Source organism: Rhamphochromis sp. 'chilingali', assembly GCF_963969265.1.
Source record: "Rhamphochromis sp. 'chilingali' genome assembly, chromosome: 12".
Lineage (NCBI taxonomy): Eukaryota > Metazoa > Chordata > Actinopteri > Cichliformes > Cichlidae > Rhamphochromis > Rhamphochromis sp. 'chilingali'.
Genome location: NC_137939.1, coordinates 33,329,744 through 33,353,998, shown reverse-complemented (window position 1 = coordinate 33,353,998; position 24,255 = coordinate 33,329,744). Strand labels below are relative to the sequence as shown.

Sequence of the window (24,255 nt, the reverse complement as noted above, 5' to 3'; positions counted from 1 at the left end):
AGTAGAAATTTTGGGGATCAAACTGGTGTGAAACAAAATAATAAAGTTTGTGGAAACATTTAAATTTCACATGTTTATACATTTCAAGGAGTTTTCTTATGCTTTCAATAAGCTGCATGTTTGATTCATTTCCAAACTTCACACTATGTTTAACCACAGAAACCAGTAACTATGACAGAGAAGAAGTGAGTTGTAAAACTGAGCGATTACCTACAAATGAAAATAAAATGGAGACAAATAAAAGTTAGAACAGAGAAAGTGACAGAAATAAGAAGAGAATTTACTCACTGAGGAAGATGAAGCAGAGCAAAGTGTGTTTCATCTCAGAGCTCTGATGGTTTAATGCTGCTTCAGTTCTTCTTCACTTCAAACCAGGAACTTCTTACTTCTCTTAATGATGAGGTCACGCCTTCAAACCACACACACACACACACACACACACACTCCTTCTCTCTCACCAGTCGGGGTGAGTGATGCGATCCTAAATCCCTGCAGTCTGAGTGTGTGTGCAGGTCTGGATCCTGGAGGTCACGCTGGAAGGATCCATCTAGTGGAATCTCTGGACTCTCTTCATGGAGCTCATGGCTCAGTAAAACAGCTGACAGAGACACGGAGCATCGTTGATCACATGAAACCGGAACTTGTGCGATTTTAGCGGCTTCTCCCGAACATTCATCTGACTGTTAGGGGCCAGCTGATAAACGTCAACAGCTCTGACTCAAGGACAACTTTGATGGAGCTAAACTTCAGCAGACGAGACAGTTTCTGTCTCTAATCACGAGCATGTCAAGTTACCTGGAACAACGTGATGCAGAACTTCCTTTAAATTTCCAAAATAAAGGCTCCTGTTTGACTTAGCAGGAAGTGGAGCAGATAAAACTCTTTTTAGAAGACCAGTATGTATATTTAAATGGAAATAAATGGAAATAAAGAATAACTAGTTATTTAAGCCAGCCTGTTTCCAGCATGGTTATAAGAGGTGTTAGTTATAATACACTGTCAGTCCTGCAGATCAAACAGAACACTACAATCTTCCTAAAGACTATTTTCTACATCTAAAAATCAGCATAAAAGTTTTTTTTTTTTACCTACATTTGTTTAAGTAAATGTAGAAAAGTAAAAAATGTTATTGTTTGCTGGCCTGACTCCTGTTTACCTGTCAGACCTTCTGCACCCAAACACTCCACAAAGGTCTCTCAGATCAGCTGACCAGTCAGTCCTTGCTGTCCCCATGTCGAGACCGAAACACTGGGGGGACCGAGCTTTAGCTTCTGTGGCCACCAATTTATGGAATAATCTGCCCCAACACTTGAAATTTCTAAATCTCTTTTAAAAATGCACATTTTCTTCATGGTTTTTTAGGAGTATTACCAGAATCAACTTGTAGTAGGCTGCTCTCAATCTGTATTTTAAATTTGTTAATTTTATTTATTATATGAATAAAATAATCATGTATTTTACTAATGTTTTAATATTGAATATTTACTTATTTACTTTTTTCATTTATGTATTTATTTTATTGTTATTTAACTTAGCTTGTCTGTTTAATCTGTGGTTTTTAAACTTCTGTTTTTTATTGGAAAGCTTTGGACAAACATGTTATTTTTAAAGTCCTCTATAAATAAAGTTGGATTTGATTAATTAATCAGATATTTGTAGAAAAAGTGAGAAACAGATGAAAAGTCCATCATGACGTGTTTTTGAAATTAAAACTGAGCAGCAACAAATGAAGACTCGGGGATGGGAGACTGTCTGTGATCACAGGAAGACAAAGAAACAGTTCCTGTTTTAATGGAAGGTTTTATTGCTTCAAGACATAAATTCACAAAACAGATTTGATCATAAGCAAATATTAAGCTTTTGTTGACACAATAAGAGCAGAACTGATAAATCCAGAATAAGTATAAACAATAATGATCACAGGCCAAACCCAGCTCTCGTTCACATTATATTTACTTTATTGTGTCAAATATTTATCAAATGTTTTTTCTGGCAAATAAAATATTTCAGACTTCTTTTAAATTTGTTCTGATCATAACTTGAATCTTTTGACATTCAGACCTTCATCCAGTCTCTTCTGACACTTGAGCTGTGAAGGGAAATATTTACCAAGTGTTTATCTTCATTTTATTGTTTTTATATTAGAAAATATTTCCATGTTAAATTCTTTGTGTCTGATTTGACAACACAGACAGGTGACACAGCAGTTTAGCTGAGTTCCAGTGGTTTAGTTTAAATACACATCATCATAAATAGTTGAGCACATGCAAAATCAGCCACCTGGAGCGTTTTTGATGACTACATCTAAGGACCTCCCTCCAAGAACAGCCTACCTGCTGGCTGATCTAATAACTCTCCATACTCCCTCCTATATGCATCATTTTGTGCAGCCCTCTCACTGAATCTGTCCGACAGAATCACTATAGCAAGAATAGTTTCTCAAACTGGGAAATATTCCAGTTTGAGAAAATGAAAAACAGAATCAATTATCTGTTAAACTAAATTATAAGCAGCTGCAATTAAAAAGCTTTAAACTGAGGCTGATTGTTTGTCTGCAGGTGATAAACGTCATAAACTGTTTTAGTCACTGAGGTTCCATCAACAGCATCACTGCTGGTGTTTTTCAGCAGCAGAGGAGATCTGTGGTGTGGTTGGCAGGGCTGGCATGCGCCTGAAGCCTGGAGGAGACGACATCAGCTGCATCGCCACTGGGGGGCGCTGTTGGTGGTGGGAATATGTGAAGTAAACTTCAGCGTAATCAACTCCATTCATGTCATCGTTAGCCTGACATCAAACTTCAGACTCTAAATTAAATGATAAAGTTACCCTCAGCCTGTGCATGAAGCAGAAATGAACAAAATAATGAAAATATCCAAAACACTAACAACTGTACCACAAATAACAACAATCATCATCATCATCTCTAATAACAAATTAAAGATTTTATTATTGGACTGTTTTAACTAGCTGTACCTAATAAACTGGGAGCAGAGAGTCTGCATTGACTTTGTGCATTCCTCATCATTAATATTAGCTGGTAGAAAGAGATGCTATGGTAAAAATCAAAGAGCCTAAAATCAGACCACAGTTTTACTTTGTTGTGAGCAGAGGTGGAGAGGCTGCCGAGGTCTGTGTCTCCATCTCCATCTGGCTGAAGGCTTTTGGTGTAGCGTACACTGAACACACTCCTGCAGGAGGTGAACTGCTCTGTCTGTCCTCCTCTCTGATCTCTTCACACAACTGGTTGTCCTGCAGAAGGAGATCAAACCAGCTGCTTGATACAAATCAAGCTGTGATGAAGCTCAGCTGTCTCACAATTCCTAAAACTCACCTGTGTGATGTCAGCACGCTCAGATTCCACAGGAGGTCCTGAAAAACATCAGAAGATAAACATCAGTCTTTAAGACGTGTTCACCAAGTAGAACCTGAGGAAGTAAACTCAGGATCGACGATGATAACTGGCAGTAATCAGTTACTGATGCATGTGCCGCCAATATGAACCACAACAACAGCAAACTAAGAACAGTTCCTGTATATTTTTATTTGATCTTATTAAAGATCATTTTAGTTAATTCACTACTTTAAGCTTTTAGTTTAGTTTTAGTTAACTCTAATAAGCTTGATGGACACACTTTTATCAGGCCGACTGTTACAGAAGAATTAAACAAACTTTGTACAAACTGTGATTATTTTGTTGAGGAAGAATCTCTGTGCCAGGCTCTGTTTGGCTTTTCTGTATATAAAATGACGAAAATGATATTTTCCTACTAAATAAACTGCATCTGTTGACAGACAGAAGCGGATTTCAGGCATTTTCTTTGCATTTTTCTCGTCTGACTCCTGTTGTTAGCACATAAATCTGTTTCCACTGTGACATGATGAGTAATTTCCTACAATGTGTACTCTTAAATGTTTACTATTCAAACTTGTTCACTGAGGTATTAGACTCCAGGAAATGAATGTGCATTAGTGTGATGAGCTCTGAAGTGATGACAACACTGTTGTCATGTGTTTCCTGTAGCCTCACCTCTGGGTTTAGTGGCTCTGCTCTTCATCAGCAAAGATGCTAAAAAGATGCTGATGACAACGACCACAATCAGACGCACATAAAGCGGCACACCTGCAGAGAAGATTTATTTTACTCACACAGTGTAAACAGTTGTTACAGCAGTGGTGGTGTAACAACTGACCACAGGCGTTTCCTCTCATAATTGTGGGCGGGGCATATAAAGAGGAAAAGCTGTGCTGTTGGGCCGTTTGAGGCAGTGTGTGCGGTCGTCATCGTGTTACTCCTGTAGAGTCCTGAGTTGTTGTCTTTTTAAATTTTTTATTGTGCATGAAATTATTTAATGAAGTAGTTACTCAGAAGCACAGAAAGTTTTTATACTTTCACCAAGTTTTCTGTGTTAAGTTCCTGCTGTTGTACTTTCTGCTAAAACTTAAGCAGCTCCTCATTCTGCTTCAAACCCTCAGTAACAACTACAGCTCCCACAATGCTTTCCTCTGTCTGTGTCTGTTACACTGACACTTGTGAAAACGCTCTGAAACCAAACAGCGACTAATCACAGTCTGTATCTGTCATCTAGCACAGATCTCATGTAGTGCTGCTGTGAGGAAGTCAGCCATGTCCTCTCTCAGCTGCTGTGGTGGAAACTTATTTCTCTTTATTTCTACAGTTTTTCTCTTTTACGTCACTAAAAGATCAGAGTGATTCATCCACAGCTCTTAATGTGTCATTCTTGTGTAGTTCACTCAGTAATGGATCTTCATCACATGTAAATCTGCATACATATAAAAATCTATAACGTACCTGAACTTCCAGAGGAGGCTGATGAAGGTGTGGAGCTTCCTGAAGTTGAGCTTAAACTCTGTGCTGTTGGTGGTGTGGAGGCTGATGAGAGAAACACTGAAGCTGAAAAAGGTCTCAGAGTCCCGTTTGGTGTTGAAGTGGTTGAAGCTGTGAACAATGAAAGCATCAGAGTCATAATAAGACCACTTGAAGCAGTTTATATATCTGCATGTGACTGACGTGGTTATGGGCTGTTTGACAGCAGAACTGATGAAACTTGATGTTTCAGATAAATATAACATCTGTAGGTGATTTGAAGGAAAAGTAGCTGCTTTTGAGACGTGAAGCTTCTGTCACACCTTCAAAGACAAACACGACTGTTAGCAGAAACTCACCTTCTGTGACAATCAGCTCAAAATCATCGTTTCCAACTGTCCACCAGCGTTTGTCCAAAGAGCACCTGTACCGTCCTGAGTCAGACTGTTTCAGCTGTGTGATGCTCACATACAGAGTATATGACAGAGTGTCTGTTTTTACACATTTAATGCTGTATCTGCCGTTCTGAGCTGCATCATCAGATGTTTCAACAAGAATGTTTCCATCTTCACATTTTTCCTTACAGAAGAGTTTCCTGCTTCCAGACAAATAAAAGCTGCATTTAACTGTGATGTTTCCTCCTTCCTCTGCTCTGTGAGGGAGAGTTTGTGCTTTGACCAAACCAGTGTTTCCATCCTGAAGTGCTGCTGAAAGGATGAACAATCTTTAGTTACAATCTTACTATAGATTAAATGTGACAGATTATTATGAATTTGAACTGATGACAGAAGTTCAGTTAACTTCATTTTTCTGTTTTTATTTGCAAACAGCAAACTTCCTGTTTTATACATGAACACAAAGCATCTGATGTGGAAGATTCAGAGTTTAAGGTTGTGAAAAAGATTTATTATTATTAATCTTTGATGACATCATCATCATCACCATCATCTGTTTCTATGTTTGCATGTGAAATGAGTGTTTTACATCTGCTGCTAAACATCCAAACGTTTCAGTTCAAAAAGAAATGAAACACAGAGTGCTGTTTCATCAGTGTTGTAAGTCTGTCTCTCAAAGAGGAGGAAAAGTATTTGATTACAGATTCTGTCTACAACATAAAGTAGAAATTTTGGGGATCAAACTGGTGTGAAACAAAATAATAAAGTTTGTGGAAACATTTAAATTTCACATGTTTATACATTTCAAGGAGTTTTCTTATGCTTTCAATAAGCTGCATGTTTGATTCATTTCCAAACTTCACACTATGTTTAACCACAGAAACCAGTAACTATGACAGAGAAGAAGTGAGTTGTAAAACTGAGCGATTACCTACAAATGAAAATAAAATGGAGACAAATAAAAGTTAGAACAGAGAAAGTGACAGAAATAAGAAGAGAATTTACTCACTGAGGAAGATGAAGCAGAGCAAAGTGTGTTTCATCTCAGAGCTCTGATGGTTTAATGCTGCTTCAGTTCTTCTTCACTTCAAACCAGGAACTTCTTACTTCTCTTAATGATGAGGTCACTCCTTCAAACCACACACACACACACACACACACACACACACACACACACACACACACACACACACACACACACACACACACACACACACACACACACACACACACCTCTCTCACCAGTCTGAGTGAGTGATGCGATCCTAAATCCCGGTAGTCTGAGTGTGTGTGCAGGTCTGGATCCTGGAGGTCACGCTGGAAGGATCCATCTAGTGGAATCTCTGGACTCTCTTCATGGAGCTCATGGCTCAGTAAAACAGCTGACAGAGACACGGAGCATCGTTGATCACATGATCCCTTATCTTACCTGCTTAGCCTCTTGTGTCCTTGTCTAGTGTGTTTTTTTGTATTACTTTTCCCTGGAACACTCTCTCACAAACTTAAAGAGGAATTACGGATTTGATCAACTGGTCCCTGAATGCAATTCACACCCTTTTCTCAACGAGAAGTCTGGGTTCGGGTGAGCCTGAGTGTTGAAGATATCAACCTATTTGGAACCATGGTAACAGGGTTCTTGCTGATCGGAGCTGGCTTGGCCCTGGCTTATCGAAGATTAAAGAAAGCGGAATCAGCTGTTCAAAACCCCACAAGGCTGGGATTGAATCGATGGGACGGGTGGTGAATTCTCTAAATGGGCTCACTGAGCGCAGCACGCATAAGATCTTGGAGAAGCTTACGGCTGCTGTGAACACTCAGAATACGACCTCTGAGCGAAACTTGATCACATCTTGGAGAAGCTCACTGCGGTTGTGAGTTCTCAGTATCTGCTCTTTGAGCATAAGAAGGACAACATCACGGAGCGTAAGTTTGATAACATCATGGAGAAGCTCACGGCTCTCCAACAGGAGATTGAGAGACCAGTGTTGGACTGTTAGAACAGCTTTGAAATTCACATGAGTTGTTCGCACTAAAGTAAAAACCACCATCACTTCATACGGCTACCACTCCAGCAACAGCTGTGATCTCAAGGCTGGAGCTAAACAAAAACACCCTGATAATAGACTGTCCTTCCTATCCTACGCAAGGCCACCTGGGTTAGCTGGAAGACTGTTTACTTAGCCTGGCAGGGCAAAGGACACTGTCTCAGCTGAACTCTGGACACACACACACACATACACTGATATGCACACACTGATCCCCCCTCCCTTTCCAAACGCCTTCGATGCTTGTGCCCTCCCGGGGAAGATGGCGGTCGACTGGACCAGCGCAGACATGCTGCAGGACCGGATGTGCTGTCTACACCGGCTCTCTCTCACCCTTTACCCGCCCCTGTTGCTTGTCTTGTGTTTCTATGCTGTATTGATAGTCATGTGCTTTTTATGCTGAGGTGTTTTTTCTGTTATCAAACTGTTCTCCCATTAGGAGCTCAGTCTGAGTGGAGTTTTTTTTTCTCCTCCTCTCACCTCCTGTTATGTATTTTCGTTGTTTTTTTCCTATCAGCCTACGTCTCTGACATGTCTTCCCAATGTGATGTTGGTGTAAGTTTGGTCAGAAGGTTCCTTTGTAAGTGCGCATTTGCCATTAGCGTGCTGCCTGCTGTAACCCTAATTTCCTTCGGGATTAATAAAGTATTTCTGATTCTGATTCTGATTAAATAGTCAGTATTTTAACAAGATGATGTACTTTTGAAATTATGCAAAGGACCTCATGTGCAGCGCAAGGCGGCCATTTTCTGCTTGTAGGGGATAAGTTGCAAGATCATCAGTGTGCTCCAATATCCCGAGTGAGCTGAGATATTGCTGTGGAATATAAGTGTTTATATAAAATGCATGTAACATTTCCACACTTTTTAAAGGAACCTGGTGTAATTAAGCTCTTTGTATTTAGTTCTTTACAGTCAGAGGCCACTGCCGTATTTTGTCCTTTGTATTTTATTTAATTTCCTCTATTCTTCATATTGATCTTTTTTCCTCTCATGCTGTCAAAGTTCAGTACAAGTCCATATGGTTGTTGTTGGATAAAAGTAAAGGGGAAAAATACATTTTTGCTTATTCTGTCTTCCCCAACAGTAAAAGACTGCACATTAAGAACCCCAGCAATTGTGTTCTGTGCGGGTCCCAGGCTACATATAGGTGAGAATTTGTGTGTGTGTGTGTAAAAAAGAAGAAGAAGAAAACATTGTTTGTAAAAAATATTTACACAAGTTACACATTTTCTGTTAAGTTCTGGTTACAGATAGAAAGCAAAAAACTATGTGTAAAATTCACACACACAAGTTCCCTCACTTGTATGTGCGTTTCAACATACGAGTACGAATTTTGACACGATTTTTCTTCCTTTCAGCTGATTGGTCAATGTCATGTCACTCACAAATGTAAAAATCCAATCAGAGAACAGATGGGTTTGGCTGTCAGAGGGACACTTTATGCAACTCACACACAAGTGCAGAGTTTAACACGTAGTTTTTTGCTTTGTATCTGTAACCAGACCTTAACAAAAAACGTGTAACTTGTGTAAATATTTTTTTACACACACACAAATTCTCATATATCATTGCACAAACATTTTCAGATATTTTGGTTTACAAGGTAACAAAACTCAGTCCACAACTACACATTTGATTTACAAGTACAAAATATTTATGGCCACAATTTGAGCCGGTACAATCACATCCAATTTGTGAAATGTGCCATGATGCTTCTGCTGTGCATACACAAAGTTTCACAACACATCTTCTAAAGAGCTGCAAACTTCTGTATACATGTACATGTAAGAACTGCATACACGTGCTGAGGCTACATGACTGGCTAATATTGACCATTTTAACAGTTCACTGCTGCTTCCTCTTAATTCTCTGCAGCAGCATGTTTAGACGAGCTTCAGCTGATCTGCATGGACTGCTGGCTGAGCTTAACCCAGGATAATGTGTTTTTAATGTTAAAATAGGGCTTCATGTCTTGTGTCATTTAAATACTTGTTCACTTGAAAACATTGTTTCAATCTGCTCTACCATGATGTAGATAGGAAGTAAAATGAAGTAGGGGTTATATATTCAAGAAAGAGTATATAAACAGTGTTGTGGAGGTGAAGAGAGTGCAAGAAAGAATCATGAAATTAAAGCTGGATATTGAAGCTGTGATGATGAGTGTTGTCAGTGAGTTTTCCCCACAGGCTGGATTTCAGTTAGAAAAAAGAGAAATTCTGCAGTAAGCTGGATTAAGTGTAGTGTAGTGAACACGCTTCAACAAAAGATGACTGATAATATACAGCTGTAGTGCTGAGGGAAACTGCCAAGCAGGAGTTTGATATTTCCTCTGGACAAAGATTTAAAAAACACAAGGAGAAAAGTATACAGGAGTGCTGGGAGGCTATGCATACAAAGGCAGACGTGACAAAGAAAAAGACTAGTGAGTTGTATGTGAGGCTGGACATTAAGGAAAGACAAAAGGACTTGTATTGATTGGCTGCGCAGAGACATAAAGCTGGAAAGAATTTTCAGCAGGTTAGAGTGATTGTGGATAGAGATGGAAATGTAGTGAGACACTAATGAAAGAGAGAGCGAGACAGAGGAGGATAGATGGTGGAAAACTTGTGAGGACTAAAAAGAATGAAGTAAGGGTACTAGTGGATATACTGGACAAAAGAGCCATAAGGCAGGAGGAAAGGGAGAAGACCACAGAGAAGATTCATGCATGTAGTGAACAAAGACATGTAGAGTTTGGGTGTGAGAGAGGAGGATGCTAGAGATAAGGTGAGAAGGAGGCAGATGATTTGCACTGGTGACTCCTAAAGGAAGCAGCTAAAAGATCAAAAGATTCAGTAAAATTCCTGAGATACAAACACATCAGTTGGACATGTTATCTGCTAGACTTGTAGTCAAGACCTCCTAAACCAAGACCAAGACAGACCGAGTCCAGACCCAGACAAAGACCGAGACGAGACCGAGACTGAGACAAAAAAGTCTTTAAACTGCAGCCAGATGCTGCTACGTTTACGGGTGTCAGGCATATTTATGTGTTTTTGCTTTCGCACAGCCCTCCTCACCGCTGTCTACTGTCTCACTCACTTACTGAGAGGACAGACGCACGCACCACTTGACTATCGCGTTTCTCACCCTCTCTGTTTTTCACATAATGATATATCCTATATCCTCGCATGTGATTGCCCACAATATGGAGGGATTGGAGCATAGCTGAGCCACTGTGTGAGAGCTGAGCAGCGAAAGGAAATTAAGTGAGGAGCCGGCTCTCGCTCAATGGGAGTCGACTCCACTGATTCACTACAAAGCACTCTCTACGCACGGCTCTTAGAGCTGATGCGTTTGCGCATGACACATTATCGAACGTTACGTTGTGTGTCATGAATACTGTTGACTCCAAATCTCCCGACCACTATGTGGATCTGAGACAGCAAGACCGAGACAGCGAGACCAAGACAAGACCAAGACCAAAGTCTGTCGAGACCAAGACAAGACCAACAACACGTAACCGGTCTCGAGACATCCAACTCTATTATCTGCATATCAGTAATTATCATACACTAAAGTTTGAATGAGCTTAGAGGTAAGTATAGGGGCATCTGTCCTGGAAGCATTTTTAAAAAATCATGTTTACTTTTAATGAAGCCCACAATGTGGTCGAAATCAAGCCTCATTTACTCATTATTAAAATGTTTTATTACAATATTTCCTCACTGTGGTTGAACACATTTTATCACTTTATGTTGGTCACTATTAGACATCAAACATCAAAACTACAAATTGTCAAATTCAAAATGTTGAAAGTCACTCTAATACAACATTAGTGAAATACTTTTAGTTTTAATACAGTATTATTATACTGTAATAATATGTATAGTATTACAATAAACACCCATGTGGAGCAATTCACATCCTTTCACACACAGACTGATGCATCACAGTATTTTTTGCATCATTTTAGGAAGGGCTGTATGAGAAAATTGTGATGACCAAAGTACGAATGTCACTCTGTGACCGATGTCCTGCCACTAACACTATTGCTCTTGTTGTTCACATGAAATTGGTTTTAGTTGCCTGCCTTATACTATCTGATAAGACCAGCTGCGACCTCAAGAAGCTGGAAGTCAAATATGCCATCGATGTAAGTAATGCAACCATACAGTAGTAAAATTTGCCCTTGTCAGTCAGATCATGTTCCTCTTGCTCACGTGTTTGTGAGTCAATCGAACATGAAAAATTGAAGCACAAGGTCCTGCTAAAGAAGCTAGCTGTACAAATGAACAAGCTGCTAATGGATGAGATGAACTCAGAATGGCTAAGAGATGGCCAGACAGTCCTGATCCCAGGACTCTAGAAGGGATGGATCCCATTCAACTACCAACCAACAACCTTCCTCAGCACAATGTGGAAGCTCCTGTCAGGCATTATAGGGGCCAAGATGAACAAGCACATGACTCAGTACATGAGTGGAGCACACCAGAAAAGGAGTTGGCACTAGAAGCCAACTTCAAGCCAATTGCACAAGCTACCATTAGGTGCAGGATTTAGCAAGTAGACGCTCTCTCCCCATTGCTGTTCTACATAGGCTTGAACACCCTAACCAGATCTGTAACAAGACTAGCAACGTCTTCTTCAGATACCCTGGTGGGATGATAAGCTCCCCAAAGGAGGAGATAGAAGCCACTGACATCAAGACAAGGCATGGAGGGTTCCACCCCAAGTTTACACAGTTTCTCTTAATTTCTATTTTACCTTTCTGCAAAGGACATGCTGCATGTTCATGGGCTGCATTGACTGAAAGAAGCAGCAAAACAACAACAACAAAAAAAAAAAACAAAAAAAAACGCAGACCAGACTTGACACATCTTCTAAAGAGCTGCAAACTTCTGTATACATGTACATGTAAGAACTGCATACACGTGCTGAGGCTACATGACTGGCTAATATTGACCATTTTAACAGTTCACTGCCGCTTCCCCTTAATTCTCTGCAGCACATGATCAATAGTGGGCCAATGACCACTAGGATTCAAACACCTGGGATTCTCCACCTCTTAGTTTTTAGAACTGAAGAAGACTCCTGAATGAAGCATCTTCAAAACACTGCTGAGCTTCAAAAGAACTCCAGTTGCTTTCTTTTTCAGTATCCTTTGTTAGAAGAAGTTGAGTCGAAATACTTCCACTGCAGAAGTTAAGGAAATGTGTGTATTTTAATATTTGTATATTTTTATTTATATTTTATAAAAAAAATAAAAACCATACACTGTTAAAACTGCCAATGTTCATGTTTATTTTCATTAAAAATGAGTAGATTACTGCATCTCTTCACTTTTTGTCTTCCTTATATCACATGTCCTTAAAAGATAGCAGTCTGTTTCCTGGTTTCAATGAATCTATCCTATAAAAACCATAATATCAACATTTTTTGTATCTGTTGAGCTAAATTATAAGCAGCTGTAATGAACTTTAACCTGAGGCCATATAACTGTGCAGTTAAGCTATAAATATGTCAAAAGTAAATAAAGATAAACTAACTTCAGTATCATTTATACTGAGCTGTTGCCCGCTGAGATAGTTGAGGTTTCAACTATTTTCTACACCCTGCCTGATGCCGAGGCTGGCTGGTGATCGGGGGACTGGTTGACTGCGTCCCGGGATCACTGCTGGCTATGGGAAGGCACCTGTCCATCCACACTTCAGAGTGTGGGGATGGCTGTGTGTGTCCGGGGCTAGCTTGGGCCTCTTCGTCATGCGGTGGGGGCTCCGCTGGGTGTTGGGCAGTTATTGAGTCTCGCCTTTGGCTTGTGCTGGGGTGGCCAGCGGGGTCAGTTGCCTGCTGGCTATAGGAACTCCGTCCGGGGCCTCTGTCTTCCCTCGGCTAGGATACAATGCATGGTTGTTGGGATTCAGATCTTCAGATCTCTTGGGAGCTATAGATAGCTGGGGTCTCCTGGGTCTTTCCCGGCCTTCACCCTCATTTTTCAAGTATTTTTAAGTACGTTTCATGACAAACAATCATGCACACTCCCATCTTCTCTCTCTCTCTCTCTCTCTCTCTCTCTCTCTCTCTCTCTCTCTCACACACACACACGATGTGCTTTGTCTTTCAGGTGTTGCCTATTGTTTGTATACTTTGTCACAGCTGTAGCAGTTGGAGACCCAGCATGTCTGTTTGTTTCATCCTCAAAATTTCCCCCACCCCCATATTTTTCTCTTGTTTTTCTCTCATTTTTCTTCTTCTATTCCTCTAAATTTCTTCACCTATCTTTTGCCAATCCAATCTTCACACCCTGTCCGCTCCAACATAATATCCACACACAGAATAATATGAATAATAAAATTAATTAAATAGATAAAACAAAAACATAAAAAGAGGAGCCTACAGAGAGTCTACAGTGCCCCTCTTGGGAAAGCAAATATGTTTGGCACAACAAAGCATTCAGACCATTACGCTTGTTACAGCTGCTGGACAGGACAGGTTTAAAAATAGTACTAATATATTCATAGTGAGGAAACAGAGTACACAGGAGGTGAAGCATCTTTGGTGTGGATGGCAGTACTCAGGTCCACCTGAGGCATTGAGTAGACAACATCAGTTGCTTCACCACAGGGGGCGCTGCTGGTGACAGGAATGTGGGGAAGATGCACTTCAGCGTAGCAGAGGTTATCTGCCTTAATGAGATAAAGAGGTGAGATCAAACATTAGACATAAGACTGTTAAAATTAAATAATGTTGAATATTTAAATTGAAAAACCCACATCTGAAAAAAACAAAAATCAAAAATACATTTTTGTCATAATCATCATAAAGCCTCTGAAGTCACCTTTCAAAATACCTTTGTAACAAAATCTGAACATGACAACGTTCACAAACGAAGGATTTACTGCTTTTTTTTCCTTTACTGGACAGTGTTTTACAGTTGTGTTAAATACAGATTAATTAACCTTAACGTTTGATAGACTTGTTTTCCACCAGAAAGGTGTTTTTTTTTAAATCCCACTGAGTATGAAGCTGATATTTATTCAAAAATACACATTTCAGTATAGAAAGGATTCTTTTGAATCTTTTTCTCAATTTAAAAGATTTTATCTGCTCCAAACATAGAGGAAGAACTTTTATTTCTTCAGTCTTCAGTGGAACATGGCTCTTTGTGTCTGAGAACAGATAAATTACTTCACTACACAAACAGTTACCTGGTTTATGACCTCAGCTTAGAATCAGACCACAGTTTTATTTACGTTGTTCTGAGGAGAGGTGACGAGGCTGTAGAGGTCTATATTTTCAACTCCATCTGAACTGGGGTCTTTGGCGGTGGCATAAACTGAAGACACTTCTACAGGAGGTGACCTGCTCGGTATGTCACACTTTCCAATATCTTCATACAACCTGTCGGCCTGCAGCAGGAGAACAAACCAGCTGACAGATACAAAGCAAACAATAATGAAGCTGATGTGTGTCACAGGTCCTAAAACCCACCTGCGTGTCAGCATACTCTGTTTCCACAGGAGGTCCTGAAAAACATGCAGGTCAGAAAATAAACGTCTGTCTTTAAGACACATAACAGGAAGAAGAACCTGAGGAACTAAACTCAGGAACGATATGAAGAACTACATATGAACTACAGTTAGATAAGACACATGACTGATAAAGAATCAAAATCATATCAATCAAATCTGCTACAATTAGTTTCTGTTGTGAGTCATAAATGAACATCCGGTGCTCTTTTTACAAACAGACTGAACTTCAAAAGTGAAAACAGCGTGACAGAAACATCACACCTGACTTAATTCATGCAAACTGGGACATTCTGAGCTGAGCATGTTTAGCCTTTTCTGTTTTCCTAGCCTCACCTCTGGGTTTAGTGGTCCTCCTCTTCATGCAGCAAATCAGCAGAGCTGCTGATAAGACGACGATCATAACGAGCAGAATCAGACCCACATAAATCAGCACATCTGCAGGAGTTTAACAGAGAAGATTTCTTTTACTCGCAGTGTAAACATGTGGCCTGCAGGTCTGTTCATCTAGCAGTAAAGTTGTGCACATACAGAGTAACGTATCTTTGGACTGAAAACAGTTCATCAAACACTATCTGACAAACTGTTTATCAAGAATGACAGAACAATTTATTGCTTCTAATTTATTCACTAAAATATCAGAGCGCTCCTTCCACAGCTTTTAATGTGTCATTCTTGTGTAGTTCTCTGATAACAACACATGAATGAACCCAAAGCCCTTTTCTACTCGAGCACTCGTACGACCTGCCTTATTCATCCTTTTAGACAAACACTTTTTTCCTACACCTTGTGCTTTCTATCCAACAGTTACACTCTGATAAACACACTGGAATATGGGATCAGACGAATGGCCTTCCAATTAGAAGATGACTTGCTCTACCTGCTAAGCGACAGCCACCCAATATACCTGATCTTGCATGTTTGGTTTCAGTGAAGGCTGATGAAGATGTGGAGCTTCCTGAAGTTGAGCTTAAACTCTGTGCTGTTGGTGGTGTGGAGGCTGATGAGAGAAACACTGAAGCTGAAAAAGGTCTCAGAGTCCCGTTTGGTGTTGAAGTGGTTGAAGCTGTGAACAATGAAAGCATCAGAGTCATAATAAGACCACTTGAAGCAGTTTATATATCTGCATGTGACTGACGTGGTTATGGGCTGTTTGACAGCAGAACTGATGAAACTTGATGTTTCAGATAAATATAACATCTGTAGGTGATTTGAAGGAAAAGTAGCTGCTTTTGAGACGTGAAGCTTCTGTCACACCTTCAAAGACAAACACGACTGTTAGCAGAAACTCACCTTCTGTGACAATCAGCTCAAAATCATCGTTTCCAACTGTCCACCAGCGTTTGTCCAAAGAGCACCTGTACCGTCCTGAGTCAGACTGTTTCAGCTGTGTGATGCTCACATACAGAGTATATGACAGAGTATCTGTTTTTACACATTTAATGCTGTATCTGCCGTTCTGAGCTGCATCATCAGATGTTTCAACAAGAATGTTTCCATCTTCACATTTTTCCTTACAGAAGAGTTTCCTGTTTCCAGACAAATAAAAGTTGCACGCAACTGTGATGTTTCCTCCTTCCTCTGCTCTGTGAGGGAGAGTTTGTGCTTTGACCAAACCAGTGTTTCCATCCTGAAGTGCTGCTGAAAGGATGAACAATCTTTAGTTACAATCTTACTATAGATTAAATGTGACAGATGATTATGAATTTGAACTGATGACAGAAGTTCAGTTAACTTCATTTTTCTGTTTTTATTTGCAAACAGCAAACTTCCTGTTTTATACACGAACACAAAGCATCTGATGTGGAAGATTCAGAGTTTAAGGTTGTGAAAAAGATAAATAAAAGTCAAAATTCATTTTTGTATCTTTGATGACATCATCATCATCATCATCATCATCATCATCGGCAGCAGCTAATTCTATATTTGTATGTGAAATGAACATTTTAGTCGCGCTGCTAAACATCCAGTTCTCACTTTGTCACCGCTGACTTTGTTGCTCTTCAGCTCATTAAGAGAAGAAATGAAACACAGAGTGTTTGTTTCATCAGCTCTACTATTATAAGTTTGTCTCTCATAGAAGAGTAGACGAAAAGTATTTGATTACAGATTCAGTGTCCAATAAAAAGTAGAAGATTTCTGGGGATCAAACTGGTTTAAAACTAAAAATAATTTGCAAATTACAAAAAAGTTTGTGGAAACATTTAAATTCCACACAGATTTATATATTTCAAACTGGATATATTTCACAGATTTTCTTCTGCTTTTAATAACCTGCATGTTTAACCACAACAACCACTAACTGTGAGGGAGAACAAGGAAATGAAGAAGGAAGTTGAAAATTTAAAAATAAAATGGAGGCAAATAAAAGTTAGAACAGAGAAAGTGACAGAAATAAGAAGAGAATTTACTCACTGAGGAAGATGAAGCAGAGCAAAGTGAGTTTCATCTCAGAGCTCTGATGGTTTAATGCTGCTTCTCTTCTTTCTCGCTGCAACCCAGGAACTTCTTACTTCTCTTAATGAGGAGGTCACGCCTTCAAAACTCACACACACCCACACAAAGACTTTTTTTTAAAACTGCAATAATGTTTCTTTATTTAAGTTTCCTGTTTCCTCACATAACTTAAATGTTTTTGATTTTCAGAGTATCATTCACGCTCTAAAGAAACCGACTGCGTGAGGTTTACTAAACTATAATTATAGGATATAAACTAGACTATTTTATAACTAGACTAGTTGACTAATGTTGGCTGTCCTCCATTTTCATCACACCAAACAGAACAATCTTTAGTATTTCATTTATCAGACGATGCAGAAATAAAATGTCTATTTATTTCCGACTTCTATTTTAAGTTTTGTGTCACAAACTGAATCTTTTAATGTTCAGAAGTTCATCCAGTCTCTATCCAAACTTAAACACAGCAATGCTTTTAAAGGAAATATTTACCAGGTGTTTATTTTTTTATTTATTCTTTTTAGATTATTTGAATTTAATTTATTTTTGATATTGTGTTGTTTCTGAAAAAACTCTGACCAAACAGAATAACCTTATATATGTTACATTTTTATTTTACACGTTTATAAGCAATTCTACCCCCAGGTCAAAAACATACAAAAGAAATAGACAAGTAGCCCCCAACCCCTGGGTCATGGAGCAGTACTGCGCCGTGAGAGTTGATGCTTGTTTTTATCCTTAACTCGGTTTCCCTGGGTCTTTTCCTGTGTGTTATGAATAAATCTTCTTTGTTTTGGTACTGGTTTTATTTTGTTGTATTTATCCGCGACACCTTAAAGGCCGGTCCATGAAAATGCTGTCGGACATAAACCGGTATACATATATATATACATATGTAAATGTACCTGTACACTGCCCAATTTACATAACCACGTGGAAGCAAGGACCTCACAGCACATGCATACTCCAAGTGTATTATAAGAGTTTGCTGCACACAAGATTGGCAAAAGTACAGACATCTGTACTTACTTAGAAGTACAAATACTGCTGTGAAAAATAAGTTGAAGTACTGATTCAACTTCTTTAGTCAGGTAAAAGTAAAAAAGAAGTACAGGCTCTGAAATGTAAAGCAAAAGTAATAAAGTAAAAAGTAGCTCTTTGGAGGATATTTCCATTTTGGTGCAAAGCAAACTGAACCTTGTGCTATAATAACATAATTATAAAATAATATCACTAGATGGGAATAAAAACTTTTGTTACGGCAGTGAGCACCGGTGTGTTTGTGGGTCAGACCCAAAAGCAGACACAGGAAAAATGAACTGATGATCAAACAAAAAGCAAGCCTTTATTACGGCTGATACAAAAACAAACAAACAAACAAACAAACAAACAAACAAACAAACAGAAAACAAGGACAGAAAGACAAGGCCAGGTGAAATACACAGGCCGGTAATGAGGGAAGAGAAACACCTGGGGAGACACAGCTGACACAAATAATCATGACCCCACAAGTGGAAGTAACACAAAACACAGTGAACATGGACAAGACAGACTACATGGAGGACAGGAAAAGACTCATAAATCAGGAGACATAGATGAAACAAAAACTAGAATAAAACTTCACCAAATCGTAGCTCATAATAACAACACAAGAACTTAACATATTTCCAATAAAACATACGGAATCCAAAAGTACAAAGTAAACTCAAAATGCTGCATCACAGACCAAGCCCCCGACAACTTTAGTCTAACTTTTTATTCTCAGCTAATTATACTCAGCTTGGATCTGAAGAAAAAGAAGGAAAATATATATCCATTATATCCATTTTCTGTTGCCTTCATTGTAGAGGGTGACTTTGCCTCTAAACAGGAAAATGTGTAGCTGTCCCAGTAAGATGTGATTATATTGTTCAAAACTGGCCATTTAATGTCATTCCTATGTTGTATTGTTGCCACCTTCTGGTGGACCTGAGTATTGCGCTTTCAGGTGCGCATGGTTTGGACAGTTGTTTAATTAAGGCACACATGTCGCCAGAGAGTGAAGACTCAAGCCAGAAAACAAGCTAGTCAAAGTCAAAGTCAGTTTTATTTTTAGCTTTATTGTCAGCTGTAGCTTGTGGATAAAGAGCAAAACTGGACAACAGGGACTGCAATTGCTCCTGAATGTGTGGTAGAAAGGCACACGCAGCATGTTTGTGTATTTTACTTTGTGTGTACGTTTTTATTTGGGTTGTAATTTAATTTTGCTCACACATTATTCTGTGTTTTCTGGTGAAGAGGAGATTAAATTACTGGTTAAACATCAGCTGAAGCTTGGCTCTTTATTCTACACCAAACATAAAAAATAACCTTTGGGGGCAGTTACATGTAGTCAGGGGTTAAAGTGGATTCAGCAGGTGGGGAACCCTAACATTGGTTGTAATGGTTCAGTGAGAGGAAAAGAATCATAACTCACAATCATTTCTACTGAAAGCTCCAGCGGATTTTCTTAGTGCACAGGCTGTGATCAGCCAACCTGCTGCTCTTTGTGGATGTGAGCAGATGTTTCAGAGTTGTTCTGCCTGATTTGCATCCTCTACACTGTTTATGCTGTATTTTTTTTAGATGGTATAAAGTTTGTATGAAAGTGGAATTCAGTGGATGAATCTAAGCATCATGAGCTTAACTTCAATTCATCTCTGCTAAACTTGATACAACCTTACTCTGACCATGAAACCACAGCCACTGTGCACCAGTCAAACACTGTTCTCTAAGTCCATCACAGTACAGATCCTGCACTAACATACTGAGGATTTTCATGCAGCCTTTAAATAACACAGTTATACTACCTCAGTTTGTTTTGCACCATGATATATATACTGAAAAAACATAATGTCACATGTACAGACCCAACATTTAAAAACATGAGGACTTACACGTAAGCTTTATATGAGGAGTCCTTCCCTTTAAAACTAAGTTCTCTTCTTCCTCTCCTGTCTTTCTTATCTTTCTTCATCTCTGAGTGAAGTTAGCTTTAGTTTTTCTACATGTGAAATACAGCAGCTGGACCTTTAGCTAGCAACACACTGTGAGACAAACTCCACAAACAGTTTGTGTGTTTGCTGATGTTTGTTGAGCTGACTGAAACGCTGCATTTGAAATTACCTGACACTTAAAAAACAAGTCACTCACTTTATGCTTGCTCCTCTTCTGTAACGCTAGTCAGATGCTCAAATACCTTAACCGCAACCATGGAAACCTGCAGTCATTCCATTGTTGAGACCAAAACAAAAACAGAACAAAACAACAACAACAAAAACAACAAAATACCTACTTTTAACCCCTGACTTTGAACACGTCATTTCTTTTTATGCAACATCGAACAAGATTGCCTTTCATGTGCTTCTGTTCAGGCTCGAATTGATTTGATGTTTGAAAGCTGGCAGTAACAAAATAATACTTTGACCCAAATGTGTTAAACCAAAAGTGAAAAACCTGTTTTGAAAATGTAGGGAGTCAAAGTAATAAAAATAACTGAAAACTGTACTTTAGTACAGTAACAAAGTATTTGTGCTTTGTTACTTCCCACCTGTGGTTGCACATTATTATATATGATGTATTTTTATCTATCATGTCTACAAATGTCAAGAAGTCACAAACAAATTGAGAACATGCCACAGGTTTATTCATTAAAATGATTTATTAAACATATAGACATAACGTTATTTTTTTACACCCCAAAAATACATGTTCAAAGCACCACGGCGATATTCCGATATCAGCTCAGATAGAATGGACAGTCACAATGAAGCAGTTCATTTTAATTTGCTCTGCGCTTCATATTTTTGGCCACCAGATGTCACCAAAGAGCACTGTGTTGAAAACCTTGGAGTAATGATCCCTTTTTCAATACAAGCTTCAGAAAGCAGCCTGTGGCTATGTCAGCTTATATCGGTCATGTGATTTGGAGGTGCGACGTCCGTCAACCCCAGAGAGCTAATAACACTCACCTTAATTCAATTTTCAGAGTGGAACAATCAACCAACTGTGTTTAAATCTGAAATGTCCATGGTGTTGATTCATAATGTGCTCTGGCACAATCACAGGCATCCGTAAAGCCGCTCTGCACTATGAGCTGCATCATTTTTAAATGGTGGAGGGTGGCACCAGGGGTGTCAGGAGATCATTTTAGTGATTTTTAAGTGAGTGGTAAAATGAAGAAGAAGATTTGGGTAAATGCTGTTTTTCTTTTCTAATGAATGCCACAATGTGATGAAAATCAAGTCTGTGTTTCCTGTTTGTAAGATGAGCTGTAGCTGATAAATGTTTTATTAACATATTTATCTCACTGTGGTTGAAGAGTTCGAAATCAGAGCCAACAAGTTTTATCGCCTTGTCCTGGTCATTATTAAACCACCGACCTACAATATATAAAACAATGAACGGCGAACCTCTGTGGAGCACAGCGGATTCTTTCATGTATTACACACAGTGTTTTATATATTGAAGGCTCTATGAGAAAATTGTGGTGACATAAAGAAACAGGAAGTCAAACACCACATTGTGGTAAAATTTGCCTCGACCGTCACATCATGTATCGTGCTTCAAACACATTTTCTGTATTTTGAATTCTCTGCCCTCATTTCATGCCGTTCAGAGAGAGCAGAGATCCTCTTACACAAAGCTGCGATGGGGGTTATTGTTAGTACAGCGATTCCTCTAAAACAGATGAGACAAACACTGATGTGATTGTCTCTGCTGCTGTGACATCCAGTTAAATTACTTTCCTTCTGCAGTTAGTTTGCTTCTTTAAGAAACATCAACACTGTGTCCCAAGACAATGTAATGGTCTGCAGTTAAATATCGTCTCACCCTGAGGAATGCAACCCTGTCTTACTGCAGTTGTTCTAATTACACACTCTTTCCCCTTTAGGGTCGACTCAGAAAAGAAGACAGTTTTTCTGTTTTTACGAAGGAAACTCTGCCTGTTCTTAGGCTGCAAACCACAGACCAGACTGACCTGGTTAATAACAGGAACAGAAATGAAGATCTAACACTGCAGTTTATAGAATGAATATCAATATTTGACTATTTGGTGTTAAACACAGGACTTTGATAGCTCCTGATACCTTATAGACTGCATTATTAAACCACAAAAATATTGTCTTTAGTTACAGTTCTTTAATAGTCATCGTTTCAACTTTTAACACTCAGCACACCCCGGTGATGACTCATTTCTGGGCACTAAACCACGACCTTCTCGTTTAGACAAAGCGCAAATGCATTTCCCACGTTAACAGAAGAAACTCGCTGTGGCTACGGACTTCCTCTTTTCTTTTTCTGCACTATTAACATCACAGCTCCTGAAAGTTTCAGCTTATGAACTACCTTAGAAACACATTTCACTCAATGTTTTTGTTTTCACGGTATCACAAAGTGACAGATATTTAACCAAACTGAGGCCTCAAAAGTCTGATGTCAGCACACCAGTGGAAGATTTGTAGCTGAGTACTTATTATTTTTATAGCCTTCAATGACAGGAACCTGCAGAAACACTTCATACTCACTGAGCTCAGCTATTTCTGCACTATATACAGGATGTAAACTCGTACTTGAGTAGTAATATATATATACTAAAGTCAGGGTCAAGTCATCATTTATTTTACATCATAAATTACTATCAGTCTGGGGCACAGGTGTCGAACTCCAGGCCTCGAGGGCCGGTGTCCTGCAGGTTTTAGATGTGTCCTTGATCCAACACAGCTCATTTAAATGGCTAAATTACCTCTTCAACATGTCTTGAAGTTTTCCAGAGGCCTGGCAAGGAACTAATCATTTGATTCAGGTGTGTTGATCCAGGTTGAGATGTAAAACTTGCAGGACACCAGCCCTCGAGGTCTGGAGTTCGACACCCCCGGGGGCTATACCGACAACACCATGTACCACGTAAGCAGCAGAATCATATATTTAAACTGTATCTACATAAAAGGAAGTAAAGCTTTGCTGTAGACAGCAGAACTGAGGGAGTCAGAAATATATTCTAACACTTCAATAAAGTGAAAATAACACTCGGCTTGAGAGAAGAAACAACACATGAGCTTCCTAAATCATCTTCTGTGTGATATTGACTCTGTGCAGCATTTATGCTGTCGCCTGACCTTCATCCTTTCTGTTTACCTGCAGTGTCTAATTATTTCTTTCAACCTTTCACATGCTGTATTTAGGCTGTTATTTCTAATATTTACTAGGATGATAGTTACTGCATCTAGATGTAGAATTTTAAACCTGCCAATCTTCATATTTTTTTTCACAAAAAAACAACAACATGTCTCTGGGTCTGAGCTTTTTGGGTTAATCAGTTAGAGCCCAGGAAGATCGTCAGTGTCCAAAACGTTCTTCTCTAAACCAAATGTAGATCTGCAGGGTCACAGATTCAGTGTCCAAAAACTGTCCAGGTGCCAACTATTGACTTTTCAGGGTCTTGGGTTCAATGACCCAGCACCCAACTGTCGAGTATGGCACAAAAAACTCCTATACAGGTAGTCTGGTTGTGCTCTCTGATTATAAAGTCTTGACCTGGTAACCTGTAAGAGCTTTGTGAGCTAATAAAGAATACGACTCAGACTTTACTGTTTCACAAAAGGTTAGAAAGTGAATGCCCACAATTTAGACTTTAAATGCAAGAAATTTTATGCAAGAAATTTAGCAAAAGCAAAAAAGAAATCTAATAGTTTAAGTGATGATTTTTACTGTCTTACTACTCACTTATCTACCTGAGCTAATGCTGATTTTGCTCTTATCTTTGGTGAGGAGAGGTTGGAGAAAGGATGAGCACACCTGGATCTGAAGATGCACTTATCCTCATGTTCTGAGTTGATGATAATCACTCAGTAGGAAAGCCACTGGGCAGTGGAAGTATAAATGTAAATGAAAATCCATCTGAATTAACTAAAGAGGCAAAAATGAGCAGATGAAAAGCCAAAAAATACAAAATTTTGCACATTTACAGGTTGGACTGCAGTTTCCCCTCGAGCATCGCTGCTG

General features: G+C 39.1%; 2 protein-coding genes across 3 annotated transcripts; both read right to left on the bottom strand.

The window, feature by feature from the left end:
- Window positions 1–2,380: 2,380 nt before the first annotated feature.
- On the bottom strand, window positions 2,381–6,455 carry LOC308407262 (uncharacterized protein). Of its 2 annotated transcripts, none has more exons than XM_080898820.1 (7): window positions 6,230–6,455; window positions 5,185–5,532; window positions 4,811–4,957; window positions 4,028–4,120; window positions 3,332–3,369; window positions 3,095–3,249; window positions 2,381–2,718 (listed from the first exon to the last, which is right to left on the bottom strand). In XM_080898820.1, exons 1-7 carry the CDS (start codon window positions 6,261–6,263, stop codon window positions 2,694–2,696), a joined length of 840 nt encoding a protein of 279 aa, XP_080754946.1. In that variant the 5' UTR covers window positions 6,264–6,455; the 3' UTR covers window positions 2,381–2,693. The 2 variants fall into 2 exon arrangements, with proteins under 2 accessions (XP_080754946.1, XP_080754947.1); XM_080898821.1 differs by having other exon boundaries at window positions 5,185–5,529.
- A 6,392-nt stretch (window positions 6,456–12,847) lies between these two features.
- On the bottom strand, window positions 12,848–17,272 carry LOC308407339 (uncharacterized protein; the record flags this gene model as incomplete). Its single annotated transcript, XM_080898904.1, has 7 exons — window positions 17,191–17,272; window positions 16,069–16,416; window positions 15,683–15,841; window positions 15,112–15,213; window positions 14,738–14,772; window positions 13,777–13,932; window positions 12,848–13,138 (listed from the first exon to the last, which is right to left on the bottom strand). The coding sequence occupies exons 1-7, from the start codon at window positions 17,222–17,224 to the stop codon at window positions 12,848–12,850; spliced, it is 1,125 nt and encodes a 374-aa protein (XP_080755030.1). The 5' UTR covers window positions 17,225–17,272.
- Between the last annotated feature and the right edge of the window lie 6,983 nt (window positions 17,273–24,255).

Excerpts from the sequence above, each read along its gene's own strand:
- LOC308407262 (XM_080898820.1), bottom strand. The coding sequence starts at position 6,263 with ATGAAACACACTTTGCTCTGCTTCATCTTCCTCA. Across the intron at positions 3,370-4,027 it reads CAGAGCCACTAAACCCAGAG|GACCTCCTGTGGAATCTGAG; the intron begins GTGAGGCTACAG and ends GATGTTTTTCAG. Across the intron at positions 3,250-3,331 it reads AGCGTGCTGACATCACACAG|GACAACCAGTTGTGTGAAGA; the intron begins GTGAGTTTTAGG and ends CTCCTTCTGCAG.